General features: G+C 41.2%; 2 protein-coding genes and 1 non-coding gene across 7 annotated transcripts; 1 reads left to right on the top strand and 2 right to left on the bottom strand.

The window, feature by feature from the left end:
* Positions 1–317: 317 nt before the first annotated feature.
* LOC104448512 (protein IQ-DOMAIN 1) lies at positions 318–4,259 on the bottom strand. 4 transcript variants are annotated; one of them, XM_039315363.1, is made up of 7 exons: positions 4,126–4,258; positions 3,793–3,860; positions 3,078–3,203; positions 2,762–2,989; positions 1,843–1,956; positions 1,542–1,772; positions 318–554 (listed from the first exon to the last, which is right to left on the bottom strand). In XM_039315363.1, exons 1-6 carry the CDS (start codon positions 4,178–4,180, stop codon positions 1,560–1,562), a joined length of 804 nt encoding a protein of 267 aa, XP_039171297.1. In that variant the 5' UTR covers positions 4,181–4,258; the 3' UTR covers positions 318–554; positions 1,542–1,559. The 4 variants fall into 4 exon arrangements, with proteins under 4 accessions (XP_039171297.1, XP_010060657.2, XP_010060656.2 ...); XM_010062355.3 differs by lacking the exon at positions 318–554 and having other exon boundaries at positions 1,161–1,772; positions 2,762–2,984; positions 3,073–3,203; positions 4,126–4,259; XM_010062354.3 differs by lacking the exon at positions 318–554 and having other exon boundaries at positions 1,161–1,772.
* A 195-nt stretch (positions 4,260–4,454) lies between these two features.
* On the bottom strand, positions 4,455–4,528 carry TRNAI-UAU. The gene has a single exon. It is a non-coding gene; the product is annotated as a tRNA-Ile (tRNA).
* A 1,413-nt stretch (positions 4,529–5,941) lies between these two features.
* Positions 5,942–8,990, top strand: LOC104448511. Of its 2 annotated transcripts, XM_039315177.1 has the most exons (6): positions 5,942–6,329; positions 6,449–7,410; positions 7,495–7,608; positions 7,834–7,970; positions 8,061–8,262; positions 8,368–8,990. In XM_039315177.1, the coding sequence occupies exons 2-6, from the start codon at positions 6,820–6,822 to the stop codon at positions 8,536–8,538; spliced, it is 1,215 nt and encodes a 404-aa protein (XP_039171111.1). In that variant the 5' UTR covers positions 5,942–6,329; positions 6,449–6,819; the 3' UTR covers positions 8,539–8,990. The 2 variants fall into 2 exon arrangements, with proteins under 2 accessions (XP_039171111.1, XP_018730849.1); XM_018875304.2 differs by having other exon boundaries at positions 5,942–7,410.
* The last annotated feature ends 5,489 nt before the right edge of the window (positions 8,991–14,479 follow it).

The following is a 14,479-nucleotide window of genomic DNA, read 5'->3' as shown; positions in this document are numbered from 1 at the left end:
TGATGTGAGAGGGTCTCTTTTCGGTGTTTAGAAATGGTCGATTTGAGCTGTAGATTGAAAGAGAGTTTTTGCTTTCTCTCTCTGAGCATTTCTTGCTTCTTTTTGGTGGAACAATTAGCCCACTTTGCAACCCCTTGGTGAGAGGCATATACGGATTAAAAGAGTAATAGTTCTATTCTGTCATCACTCACTCACGCCTGGGGACCTTGTGTCATTTTCTTTGAACACAGAGAGTAGCGATTGTTGGGATGGGTTTGAATCGGACCTTTTAATTTTTTCCTTCTTGTATGATAATGGAAAAAGAAAAGAATCCCCCATTTTGCTGAAAATAGTGTCGTTTAGTTTATTTCCACACAACTGGTCCAAAAGAACATGGGGAGGTTTTCAGTCAGATTTTCAGAAATAGAAGCCAATAGGGGGTTTCCGATGTCAAACTGACTACGAAATGCATCCCTGGGGCAAATCCAACCTCGTTGAAACAGGACCATTGTCCATTCACAACCTGAGTCACCTAAATTTGAGCATCAACTGTTCTCTGGCCTCATTCTTGGGTCCTACGAGAAGAATTGCTAGTTACTGTGAAGCATGAGAGTGCTGCGGATAAGTACAGAAGTTGAGCTAATACAGTGATGGAAGAACAAGAATTGACAGACGGATATTACCAAAACTGAGGTACTTCCCCATCTTGCAATGGTCCCCCTATCCTTGGGAAACTCAAGTGCATGCTAGAAAATATCTGAGTCTAGCTGGAAACAAATCCTTACTTTGCATAGACATTAAAAGCACCTAGGCATTTTTGTGTGGCCGCCGAGAAATTGCAGTGGTTGTCTCATGCTTGGTAGTTCTACCAAACTTGGAACTAGGCCTTGTCTTGAGTACATCTAATGTTCATAACAATTGTATAACCTCTATGATATGCCGTGTCTAGAAGCAAACTCATGAGCGGAATAAGCTTTCAACGCGGGAACTTGGTGCACTAGTGCAAGAGCTGTATGATGATTAGCTAACCAATAGTTTGAAGATGAATGATTGTGAAGGTAAAATGATTTTGATGTGATTGGTGAATTAGTTGATGTCCGTTGGCAATGGCCACTTGAGCTTCATATGATTAAATATTGGGAGATAATCTATATTGATGGATACATGGGTTGGACTCGACCTTTTTTGATATTCTTTTGATTAGTCTAAAGCATATACAAACAATGAGGCTGTACAATTGTATTTTTCTTGGCTAGAGTCTTTAATACAATGATACAGATACATATTATAACACACATTATTGAACAATCCAAATCACAGAGCTCGGCAGTTACATCCGCCAGATTTATTAATAACAACCAGCAGATCAGATTATCATAAATTATCAGTTGTCCAGTAAAGAAAGATTACGCCATTCCTGAGTATTGACTTATGTCCCATGCTCTTAGAGACTGCAACTGCTACTAACGCAAACCTCATCTCAATCTTGAAATAAATTACTCAAGAATCTCATAGGCTTATTTCACATTGCCAAGCTGGCGTTGCATGGGAATCGTGATTACCTCTTGAGTTCCAGGGTTTCAGTAGTACAATTGAAGCTGTTTTGACCTTTGGGTAATACAAGGCTTTGCCGATTTGCCAAGCTGCTTCGCCATCATTTCAGTTGAATATGACTGAGGTCGGATTTCCCAGGGCCGGGTAGCAATCCAATGTTCCAACCAGCTCCAACCCCAACATTCTTTGACTAGACAATAAGAGGGTCGACTGAGATAGTGGCTGGAGTTAGCCCTCCACTGCAAACAGTTTTAAAATTATAAGATTGTGTCGTTAGAACGTGGGATCGTAACCTCAGTAGCTGCAGACCTGATGAGAGAAGGCGTATGCCAGGGTTCTCTCCCGCTTGGCTGCTGCTGCTTCTCTTTGCTGTATCTTTGCAAGGATATCCTCCTTGGTTCCGGGGCCTCCACACCATTCGAGCTGTCAGGCAAGAGGGAAAACTAGCATTTATACAGACGGTTTTCCATGCTTTTAGAGATGTCATCCATTGATGTGTCCTCAGATGAGCCCGACAACAGTAGATGAACACTACTGAGATGATCTAGTGGTGGTATTTACACTCTTTGTCCAAATTAGGAGAGTATTGATGCAGTTTTTCAAACCTTAGACGAGTAGCTCTTGGCATCAAACTCCAGAACGCTATGCTGTCTGGTCGGGGTTTAAAAGAGTGCAGATATGGGGACTCATAGATCAGCCTATGACATGAAAAATATCATGTCACGGGCTCTCGACCATACAAACAAGCAGCTTTCACAAGGACTTACCCCTTCTTTTTTGCCTTGGACGTAATTACCAAATGTAGGATGATTTCGGGAAGGGCTGAGGAGCAGTCGATTCAGGTTTGAATAGAGCATTCAGAAGGGACTGACAGAGGTGTCTTTTCTTATTGACGAGGAAAAGAACTTCTAGTATCTGAATGAGAATGATTTTGATATAACACAAATATGCGAAGAAGCTCAAAGACCATGGCAATGCATAGAGCACGTGCATTTAAACTGGATCCGACCGTGTTGAAAATATGGGTGAACTGATGGAAACTGCCATGCTGGCTACGGCTTAGCCTGCAATCTGTCTTTCATCAAGCATAGAGTGAAGTGTTCTAGGTTCCATCTAGCCGCCTAAATATAGATGCTACCAAATCGATTTGCGATCATGATTTAAGCATTGATATAATTGGAGCTACAATAAAGACGTTGGCTCTAGAAGCTAAGGGAAGAGGCTGTACCTCTAGCTTCTGGAGCTTGGCTTCAAACTTCAACTGATCTTCTAGTCTCTTTTGCCTCATGCGTGCCTCAGTGACCATGTTAATTCGTCGAGCTCTAATCTCGGTTTGGATCCTGCTCCACGAATGCAAATAGCTAAGTGCAGTCGACACTTGCTCTGTCACGGGTAGACCATGAGTCAAGCTTTGGAACCTCACTGCACATCTCAGACGGTACAGTGTCCTTCTAGCCTTGGAGAAGTGGAAAAAAGAAATAGAAATTAGGTCGCCTCATACATTGTCCAGCCATGGAAAATGAAAGAGCTTTGTCTTACCGTACCAGAAATGCACGAAATGCAGCTTGAATCCTAGTTGCGGCAGTATCTTCAACCCGCTTTCCAGGAATACCCCATTTTCTTTGTGAATCCTGCTTGGACCCATTGGACTTGGCAGCGCAAACTTCCACCTATTTCAAAGATGCGTCCAAGCAGATTAGAGAAAAGGCATAGCATGGACGTTGTCTAGGACAGAAAGCAGGGGAAGGTTTCGCTTAGAGATTTTAGCAGTCGCAGTGGAATAGGGAAAAGGCGTGGCATTGTTCACAACCGATTCGGCGGTGGAATTAAAAACGTTTTTGACAATAATATAGTCAGATAGAATTTGAGTCGTATCAAAATGAAGCCCCTTCAAGCAAAATTTTAACAGCCATCACTTAGCTTTGATAGTTCCATTTGCTGGCTTTTGAACTATCCCTTTGATCATATCAAAAGGTTGATTTGCAAAGGAAAATATCATCGAACTGGTTTCGAATCTTATCATTAGTCTGCTCACTGTGTGATCTCAGCGAGGTGAGTTATAGTCAAAACTCCAATAGTTGAGGCCAATAATGGATATGAGCAGGCAAGTTTCATCTAGTCTTTGTTATCAGTTTCTGATCAAATCGGAACTATATGAGGCTGTCTACAGTAACAAGATCGATAAATCCGAAGAGAAAGCCCCAAAAAACAAAGTGCATGCGTTGGAATTCATAAACATAATTAGCATTGACATTGTACCTTCGCTTGTCTGGAAGTTCCCTCCTTCGCTTTCTTGAGACTCCTAAAGCAGTTACCAGGACCCATCACTGTAAAAACAAAGAGAGAAGAAATTATTCAATCCCGGCAAGGCGCTCCGATGAAGCAGAGAATCCGAAACAATGTCGACTTTTCAGTGAACCAGATTTCAACAAATGTACTACTTCATCCTTCAACAATCAACCTATTCTATTTTCACTTGCAGAATGCCGCAGAAACAGCATTTAAACAATCTTCCGCATACGCTAACATCACAAAACAAAGCGACCCGACATTGAAGTAAACTAAACACTACATAAAATAAGGAGCCGTTACAGGTTGAGAATGGAGAAGCTCTGGCACCTTTTGCTTGCGCTGGTAATATGAACATGAAAACAAGATAAGCAAAATGCCATTTTTATTGTAGAGAGTATCGGGAGATGCAACGTGAGTCTCCACATGGAACTAGCTAAGCTTTAGTTGACGTCTCATCTATTGTGAAGACAGTGTTTGATCTTCCCCAAGATGGACAATCAACACCAACAGGCAACAATAAATTGATAAATGTTTTACTCCAAAAATAAAACAGCACCAAAAGACGACAGAAATAAGCTTGGATGGCTTATCGGTGATGGCGACCGCAGAAATAGATAATAGGGCCGAAATGGTCCCGGCGAGGCTCGAACTCGCGACCTTCGGCTCATAAGACCAACGCTCTAACCGACTGAGCTACGGGACCTCGCTTTTGATGGGGTTTCCTGCGAATTATACAATAATTAAACATTTAATCTTTGCATGATTGCATTCCATGTCTCGTGTTGTTGTTTTTTCATTTTGAGATTATCTGTCGGGCCATTATCTGCAAGTATAATCAATCTCCCAAAAAATAAAAAAAGGACAAAAACAAAAACAGAGTATCTAAAGTTGCTTTTACTTGCCAAATCTTGCTGTGATGTGCTGGACAGTACTAGAGCTAAACTTCCCATTTGGGCACATATAAACCCCAATGTATCATGTCACTGAATAGTCCTATATACATTTTCTCGGGCGTAGGCATCAAGTGGTAATCCCGATGAAACTGAGCTATGCGCCTTTCTTTTTTTATCTTGTTCGGGCCAAGATCATACGTTGTTGTCATAGATTTCTCTTGATTTTCCAGGAATTAATGAGCAAGGACAGAGGATAGGACAAGATGATGATGACAATAAACCTTGGAGCATATTGGATCGGGGAGAATCTCAAGATAGATGCTTGATGGGGTCACCGTATTCCTTTCCGAATCTTGAGAAATCTTTGTACTGAATACGACATGAGAGACGAGACGACGAAATATGATATAAGCTTGGTTTCCCATGACTTTGAATTAGATAAAATCATAATTATCCTTTCGAGAAACTTAATAGGAAAGATGATCTAGCTAATGAAATTGTTCGATACAGTCCGATCCGTATGAGAACCTCATCCAGCATTCACCACTTAAAAATATCCTTTGCAAGTTTGAATTTATAAATTGTTCTATGCCCAAAAAAGAAAGATTGAATTCGTGCTTCTTTTATTTTTTTAGTGAAAGAAGATATCATCTTTGATAGTAGATCTATATTTTGGCCACGAAAATTTTGCGATGATCTATGTCTCAATCGCCCTCCTTAATTTTACCAATCTGGTAATGATCCTAAGGATCTTACTCCATAAAGCGCATGGATTGAGGGAATCCAGATCTAATATTCGCTGGCATCTGTCTCGTTCTGTCCTTAATCCAGTTCCTGTCTTGCTACAAGATAAGGGGTTATTGCATGCGTTAAAGCGTGCACTTTGTAGCAGCCCAAAAGGGGAATTCTTGAGGAAGAATCTCGCATGAAGATCATCCCTTAACTCTTTCTTTAAGCTCGTATTAAAGCAGCCAGACCGCGTTGACCTCAGCCTCTCAAAAAGGCAAACTTTTTTTCCGTTTCAGTTTCGAATTTTCGCTTTGGGAAAACAATCTTTGATTTGGAGATGATTTGGATTTGCAGAGGAAAAGTTAAATCCTTACGTACCCACATTCCAGAATGGATAAGTTTGCTCTAAAATCGAATAAAAAATAGAGAGAAAGTGATGGGATTGTTCCTTGATCTTTGTTGGCCATCCAGATGTGCATCCTCGAATCATAATTGCGTGCCTTTTTGGTGGTGAATTTCATGGCGAGGCTGCAAAAGGAAAACAGCCAAAAAGAAAACCCAGAAATGAAGGGACAAAACTGGCAACTTGGCTTCATTAAGAACCCAACCCATTCAGTGCAATGCAAAATTCATTATTCTAGAGAGAGAAAAAATCTGAGGTGGTTGAATTGAAAGCTAGAGAGAGAGAGATTCATGAGAGTCGGTCTAGGAACAAAATGAGGAGTGGAGCGAGGATTTGGGCGAAAATGGAGAGAGCGAAATATTCTCACTAGGTTCGCTTTAGATTTGCCAAGCTTCTTTTTTGAATTTTTGAGGAGACTGAGAAAATTCCTCCAGCTTTGTGGATACAATCCGATCTGTCTCTCGGACAAGGAAAGCTAGGTAAGAGCAAAATACTGTTCTCTCTCCGGTGTCCCCCACTTTCTCTCTCTTCGATTTTACTGGATTTTCTTCTGTTTCTTGCCCTTCTTTTACTTCTTCATTGCATTCATTTCTTGCAGAAGCAGATCATTTTCACCGATCGTTGTGCAATTGCCTCTGAATTCCCTGTTGAAACCTTCAACGTAATTCTCTTCGAGGTCCTAGTCCCCGGGGACACTAGATAGTTGGGTTCTGATAGATCTCTCTGTTCTTTGTCCTTACCATTAGTGATTTGGCTCATTGAGTAGCTATAATTGTGGGATATATCTCTCGAATTCTGTTATATCTGCACGGGGAAGTGGGATTGTGGTGTTTTCTGATGGTGATGAGATTGTGGTCACAAAGAGATCAGATTGTCATCCAGAAAAAATCTCCTTCATAACAGAAGGCTTTTTGTCCCCAAATTATCTCCAAAGTTTGAACCTTTGGAATTACATGGAAGATTAACCCAATGGCACAAGAAGACCAAACCCAAAAGTGTAGTAATAGTAGTAGTGGGGGTAATATCACTATTGGAAGCAACAACAGCATTAGGTCCTCCAAGAAGCACAAGCAAAAGAAAGCCCCACAGAGAGGCCTTGGTGTGGCACAGTTGGAGAAAATCAGGATTGAGGAGCAGCAGAAGAGAGATGCCACCACGATATTCCCGTCCCCGGCGACGATTTCTAGGAGTGGTTCGTGTTTCTTGCCAGCTCCTCTCACGAATTATCATGTCCAAGGCGATTTCATGCCGCCAAACTCTATATTCCGACCAGTTCCCCCGCACCCAGTTCAGAATGTCGAGGTCCCCAGCGCCGGCGCCTTTCCATTGGTGAACCGGGCAAGAGGTTGCGGCCTCGAGATTGATAGGCAGTCTGGTGCAATGATAGTGCCCGAGCACTTCCCTTATATGTGGAATTTCCCCGAGTACGGTGGTGAAATTAAGACCTCTTTGGTGGATCCCGGATCGCAGTTGTGCTCAAGACCGAGTTTACCTATGGATTCCGGTTGGCCTTCCCTTGGACCGGCGCGAAAAGTGCAATATGATTACCCTACTTTGCTGGTAAGCTAGTGTCACGTGAGGTATTCGTAGCTCGCTGATTGTTACCCGTGAAAGTTACTGATGATGTCCAGGGTGTCTCTGCAGACGAAGGCATCACCAGTTACTTCTTCAGCACCTTCCCTCAATTATCAGATGGAGCCCCCTTCAAACCAAAGTCATCATGGCAATTATTTCCCAGCTTTGCCTCTGGAAGAGAAGGTATAGTTTATTTCATGGAATTTTGCTTGTCTGGTTCGGTAGATTTTCATTTTCCAATTTCAATGTTTTGCCATTGGCCTGCATGAACAGCTGTAGAAGTTTGTTGTTCAATGTAATATACGTTAATCTTCTGGCATCAAGTGGTGTTATACATTGTCATTGGGGCTTAATTTGGTGGAATATTGAATTCATTTTGTGGATCCATTTCATTGAGAGGTGATACAGATGATCGGCGTGAAGAGGTCATATCCCTTCTCTCTAGAAAATCCACCAGCCCCCTACTACCCATTCAGACTCCCTGTACTTGGCCATTCGAATAGCACACCTGATGAACCACACTCACGTGGCAATGGCAATTTCAGGTTAGCTTAAAATTCAGGACGAAGTGTCCTCTTTTGACTATGAAGGCAAGCACTACGCTGCGATATTGCTGACTGTTCTTCTTTCAACAGTTTCAGAGAAGGTCCTTCATGCCCTCCCCTGGTATTGGAACCGAATATGTCGAAAAGCATAAAAAGCAGTGGAACTATGGGTGGAGAGTTCCTTACTCTTGGCCCTCCAGCAACATCAACTCCGCTAGAATTGAAGCAGCCTTCGGCTTTGCTAACATTGAATGATCAGAATGTTCCTGATTTTGAATCGCGAGCCCATGAAGTAAGTTTGGAACAGGGGTCTCTGTTTCCGTTTCAGCAGCTTTTCAATTAAATAGAGTAATCTTTGGGCGATCCAGCTCTCAACGTTTGGTCTTGTTTGATGTAGGGATTTCAAGAGGGTCTAGGTTTCCGTCAAGCATCGAACTGGAGGTATCAGGAAAACCCTCGCTACAACTTTCTCCCACCATCAATGGTACCGAATAACCAAGCAAATACGCACATGAACAATTGCGACAGCGATCCTGGGGCAAGTATCGATCTCAATCTGAAATTATAAAGAACTGACAAGGGCGTGACTAACTGGCAACCGCTTTTAGTCTCGATTCTTTTGTAGCCTTAAAAGACGATTACATTGATTGTTGTGATTACGGCATGGGATGACTTCATATATCTTTATTTCCTTGGTGAAAACCCCGATCTTGCTCGTGTGAAATAGCCCAAGTTGGGGATTGGTTGTTGTTCGGTTGTTCTTTTGCGTGCGCCTGTTGTTCTCTTTCGATAAGCTGTGAAGATTGATTCGAATTTTAGGCATTGTTACATTCTAATGCCCTTTAGTCTGGGGGGCTTGAAAGTCGAAAAGTCGACTCCCCGATATCGACACCCTGGACTATTGCAATTACATGTGCTTGCATCTGGACATAGAACCGAATTCCCCTGAATTTCACCAAATAAACTGCTAACATTAGAAAACTCTTGCCTAACTGCTGAAACGAGATCCATGGACAAGGATGCAACGTCCTCTACGTTCCAGCTGTTCTTATTTAAACCTGCTTCATGGATGAGGATTTCTGGCATCACGTCATGGAGTGAACCCATGCAGACAGAGCAACAGCGGTACAGACATACAGCCATAGAGTCAGCAAGAACATTGATGTTTTTGCATGGAGAAAAATTGCCTGATGAGGGATTATTGGGATCTGGGACATCATCAGAAGACAAAGTGCTGTTGTCTTTTGGGGCCATATCCTTTATGTGGTCTTTTACTCTGCCAGAGCCAGAATAGGCGGCTCCACCCAGGGCAAGGACCATCCTTAGAAAGCACAACATCATCTGCCGATACCGAATGGTAGGGATGACTTATGACTGAGCCACATCACGTATACTAGCAGATTCTCCAGGGCTTTCAAGCTGAGTTATTGCATTCGTCCCATTGCACTCGATCAATGATTTACCAACAGGAGGGCCGGCAGGAATGGAACTACAAGGGTGTTTGTTCGGAGTGGAGTTTCCAAACAGGGAAACATTTTCTAAGATGTCATCCTGTAAAAGTCCAACTCTTTCTTTAAAATCATGAAGCCCAGAGTCACCATTCTCTTTGTTGCACACAGACGGATCAACATTTTCAGCAGCAGAATCTCGCTGAGTTTCTTCCAAAACTATGGCTTCAGGGGAACTCCTACCAGAGATGGGCGGCTGATGTTCCTCAAGTTGAAGTTATTAGCTGAAGATGCCATGGTTGACAGAACAGGGTTTGCTTGTGTAAGTTGGGCATCCACCTCTAAACTGAAAACAAAATGGTTGTTTTTGAAAAGAACAAAGAAGAAGTTGACAGCAAAAGCTATCCGTCATATTCAGAAAACTGAAAAATGTTCAAATACATACTAGAACTTAACTATAAACCCACGTTGCCCACTAACAACTTGCTTGGTTCACAAAACCAGCAATAAGCTAACATAATAGCAAAAAAGAAAACATGCAGCTAACTGCTCCCACAAAATAAGATTGACCAAGTAAAACAACAATTAACCAACTCCTAAAAAACAAGACACCAACAAACTGACTAAACAAAATAAAGAAGAAAAAAACAGAACGTGCAGTCTTGATACATCAACACTCTCCTCTTGGATTAGGTATTGCACACTCCTAGCTTTGCCCTGAGAAGTTCAAATCGACCAACATAAAATGACTTTGTGAATATATTTGCAATCTGGTTTTCTGAACTGCAGTACACCAGTTTCACCTCTTCAGCCTTTTGCACTTCTCTCAAGAAGTAAAACTTAACCTTAAAATGCTTTGTTCTTCCAGAAATACTAGATTCTGTGAAATGGGCAGAGTAGCTTGTTTATCCACAAACACTTCTATGTCTTCTTCTTGCTGCATATGCAGATCATCCATCGACTTCTTTAACCATAATGCTTGATTCACAGTTGCGCAAAGAGCGCAATGAACTCGGCTTCAGCCTGCCAGTTGATTGAGCCACTATTTCCTGCTTCTTTGAACACCAGAAAAAATATGCCGACCCAAATGTAAAGCAATAACCTGAAGTGCTCCTCATATCATCCATTAATCCTGCCCAATCACTGTCAGAATATCTTTGCAACTTAAAACTCTACAAAACTTAATCTCATACGAAAGAGTACCTCTTAAGTACCTCAACACCCTCTTTGCAGCTACCATATGCAACTCACTTGCACAATTGAGAAATCTAGATAAGACACTTACAACAAACATGATGTCTAGCCTAGTTGCAGTGAGATACATAAGACAGCCAATCAAACTTCTATAAAAAATTTCATCTGCAGGTACTGATCTATCCTTCTTTTGAAGCTTTTCCTTATGGCCCATTGGTGTACTCACACTCTTGCACTCCTCCATGTTGAATCTCCTTAGGATCTCCTTCAAATACTTCTTTTGACAGATAAAAACTTCATTATGAGTCTGCCTAACCTCCATTCCTAGAAAATATGACATCTCACTAAGATCAATCATTTCGAACATCTTCATCATCTCTTGCTTAAATGCAGTAATTTGAGCACTATTACTCCATGTCACCAACATATCATCCACATAAAGAGACACCACCACTAAGTCAGATACTAACTTCTTGACATATAGAGTAGATTCACTGAGGCTTTTCTTGAAACCTAAACTCAACAAGTGCTCATCCATCTTTCTATACCATGCTCTGGGAGCTTGCCTCAAGCCATAGAGAGCCTTTCTCAGCAAATAAACTTTATCCTCCTGGCCTGGTGTGACAAAGCCTTCTGGCTGCTCAACATAAATCTCCTCCTGCAACACTCTATTCAAAAATGCAGATTTCATATCTAACTGATATACATTCCATCCTTGTTGAGCTGCCAAAGCAAGAATCATTCTAATTGTATCAAGTCTTGCCATGGGAGCAAAGGTTTCTGAGAAATCAACTCCCCAAACCTGTGCATATCCCTTCACCACCAACCTGGCCTTATGCTTATTCACTGAGCCATCAGGATTAAATTTGGTCTTGAAAACCCATTTTACTCCAATCACCTTCCTATCTTTAGGCCTCTCCACTAGCTCCCATGTATGGGTTTTTTCTATCATAGCCAACTCTTCCTTCATTGCATTCATCCACCTTTGATCACTTTTAGCTTCCTCATAACCTGTAGGTTCCAAAACAGCCACACTACACCTTTGATATATATCAGTCAAAGATCTAGTACCTCTAACTGAAACATCATCCACCAATTCGTCAGGTTCCAATGAGACCTCTTTGTGCTTACCTTGTGGCTCATTTGTCCAATCCCATTTATCATCTTCTAGAAACTGAACATCCCTACTAGTGATTACCTTTCCTGTCTGTGGTTGATAGATCCTATAAGCTTTTGACACTAAAATGTAGCCAACAAAGATCCCAGGTTCAGCTTTCTCTCCCAACTTGTCTCTCTTGACTTGTGGAATATGAGAAAAACACAAACAGCCAAACACCTTCAAATTTCTTAGAATTGACTTAACATCAAACCAAGCTTTAAAGGGTGTCTTCATCTCCAATACCCTCATAGGTAATCTATTCAGCAGAAAAATTGATATGTTTGCTGCTTCTGCCCAAAACTCTTTTGATAGATTTTTCTCATACAACAGACACCTAGTCATCTCCATAATAGTTCTATTCTTCCTCTCACTAACTCCATTTTGTTGTGGAGAGTAAGGAGCAGTAAGTTGATGCTCAATTCCAGCCTCTTCACAGAAAGAGTTAAGCCTCTGTGAAGTGTATTATGTTCCATTATCAAATTTAATGACTTGAATCTTGCAACCACTTTGGTTCTCAACCCCATTTCTTAAACTTTAGAAATACCCCAGCAACTTCTGATTTTTACTTCATAAAGTAAATCCAGCACATTCTAGTATAATCATCAATGAAAATAATGAAATATCTGCTGCCATTTAGTGAAAGAGTCACTTGTGGACCACATAGATCTGTATGAATTAGTTGTAGCTTCTCTGTAGCTCTCCAAGTGGATTCCTTGAAGGGAAGTCTTGTCTGCTTACCCAACAAACAAGTTTTGCACCCTGTGATTTGCTCCTCCAGACTTGGTAACCCAGTTGCCATTTCATTCCTTTGCATGAATAGCACGCATTTATGATGAAAGTGCCCCAACCCCTTGTGCCATATTTCTGAATCATTAACTTGACACTTGAATGCCATATGCTCATTCTCAAGAGGATTCAAAGAAAAACTCTTCTGTTGCATCTCTATCTTGAACAGCTCCTCACCACTAGAGTCAAAGATCAAACACTTCTCCTCTTCAAATATCACCTTAAATCCCTTTTCTACCAACTGCCCCACACTCAGCAAATTCTAATCAATTTTAGGCACATACATCACATCAAAAATCAGCTTAGTTCCAGCACAACTCTCCATTGCTACAGTCCATTTACCTTTCACTTCTAAATACTCTCCATTCCCAATCCTCACTTTTGACTTCAACGACTTGTCAAGGTTTATAAACAGTGTTTCATCACTTGTCATATAGTTTGTGCAACCACTATCAACAAGCCAACTGTCACATGGAATAATAGAAGAGAAACAAGAGGCAACAAACAGTTGATCTACCTCTTGCCGAACTGCAGCATGTGTCTCACCCTGTTGCTGATCTCTCTTCTCTTTGCAGAATTTCTCAATGTGTCCAAGCTTATGACACTTTCTGCACCTTACATCTGGCCTCTTCCAACACCTGAAGTGTGGATGATTCTTTTTTTTCACAGTGCTGACATGAGGAATATCTTTCCCAATTGTTCTTGGAGTTACTACACTATTCTCTCCCTGCAAAGAAACCGAACCACTACTGCCATTTCCTTTCTTTCATTTCCACTTCTTGACTTTTCCTCTTACATTTTGTTGTTCTTTGGCCGGCAGAGCTCCTTCTGTACTTCCTTTCAGCCTCATTAACCTCCTTTGCTCTTGTGCTTGCAGAACACTTAGCAATTCTACCAACATTATCTGAGACAAATCCTTGGTATTCTCCAAAGAGGCAATGGTTGCCTCAAACCTTTCGGGCAAGGAAACAAGAATCTTTTGCACTAGCCTATCATCAAAGAGGTCAGTGTCTAGAACTCTTGCCTGATTTGCAATGCTTATCAATTTATCAGAATACTCCTTAATTGTCTCAGATTCCTTCATTTGCAGTCTCTCGAATTCTGTGATCAAGTTTAGCCCCTTCATGCTTCTGATCCTCTCATCTCCTTGATACTCAGCTTTGAGGAAGTCCAAAATAACTTTGGCTGATTCACAAGCCATAATTATGCTGAAAATGGCAGGTGAGACAACAGCATATAAACAAGACTTTGCCTTTGCTTTCCTTGTTGTCCTCTCCTTGTGAAACTTGATTTGATTGATGGTTGGATTGTCAGGAAGGGGAGCAACTTCATAATATTGTTCCATAGCTTCCCAAAAATCACAACCCTCTAGATAGGCTCGCATTCTCACTACCCAGGCTTGATAATTTTCTCCATCAAACGCTGGCGAAGCCATTGCTGAAAAACCACTCGATCCCACCTCCATCTTGCTTTTATGGATGCAAACAAACCTCTCAATCAATCTCATAAGTCACTCATAGCCCCTTAAGATCAAGAAGACTCTGATACCAATGTTATTTTTGAAAAGAACAAAGAAGGAGTTGACAGCAAAAGCTATCTGTTATATTCAGAAAAAATGTTCAAATACATACTAGAACTTAACCATAAACCCACGTTGCCCACTAACAACTTGCTTGGTTCACAAAACCAGCAACAAACTAACGTAATAGCAAAAAAGAAAACGTGCAGCTAACTGCTCCTACAAGATAAGATTGACCAAGTAAAACAACAATTAACCAACTCCTAAAAAACAGGACACTAACAAACTAACTAAACAAAATAAAGAAGAAAAAAACAGAACGTGCAATCTTGATACATCAACAAAAATAAACTGTGTTAAACACTTTGTAGCATACGCAAAATTTCAATCAAGCTATCTAGTG

Source organism: Eucalyptus grandis, chromosome 6 (genome assembly GCF_016545825.1).
Source record: "Eucalyptus grandis isolate ANBG69807.140 chromosome 6, ASM1654582v1, whole genome shotgun sequence".
NCBI lineage: Eukaryota > Viridiplantae > Streptophyta > Magnoliopsida > Myrtales > Myrtaceae > Eucalyptus > Eucalyptus grandis.
Note: the sequence above shows the minus strand (reverse complement) of the source record. Positions and strands in the feature narration are given on the sequence as shown.

What these genes read in the sequence shown, in the direction of transcription:
- LOC104448511 (XM_039315177.1), top strand. Translation starts at nt 6,820, where the DNA reads ATGGCACAAGAAGACCAAACCCAAAAGTGTAGTAATAGTAGTAGTGGG. An exon ending in ATGATTACCCTACTTTGCTG is followed by an intron (nt 7,411 to 7,494) that starts GTAAGCTAGTGT and finishes GTGTCTCTGCAG; the next exon opens with ACGAAGGCATCACCAGTTAC. An exon ending in CGTGGCAATGGCAATTTCAG is followed by an intron (nt 7,971 to 8,060) that starts GTTAGCTTAAAA and finishes TTCTTTCAACAG; the next exon opens with TTTCAGAGAAGGTCCTTCAT.
- LOC104448512 (XM_010062355.3), bottom strand. Translation starts at nt 4,180, where the DNA reads ATGTTCATATTACCAGCGCAAGCAAAAGGTGCCAGAGCTTCTCCATTC. An exon ending in AGCTTCTCCATTCTCAACCT is followed by an intron (nt 3,861 to 4,125) that starts GTAACGGCTCCT and finishes TTGTTTTTACAG; the next exon opens with TGATGGGTCCTGGTAACTGC. An exon ending in TTTCGTGCATTTCTGGTACG is followed by an intron (nt 2,985 to 3,072) that starts GTAAGACAAAGC and finishes CTCCAAGGCTAG; the next exon opens with AAGGACACTGTACCGTCTGA.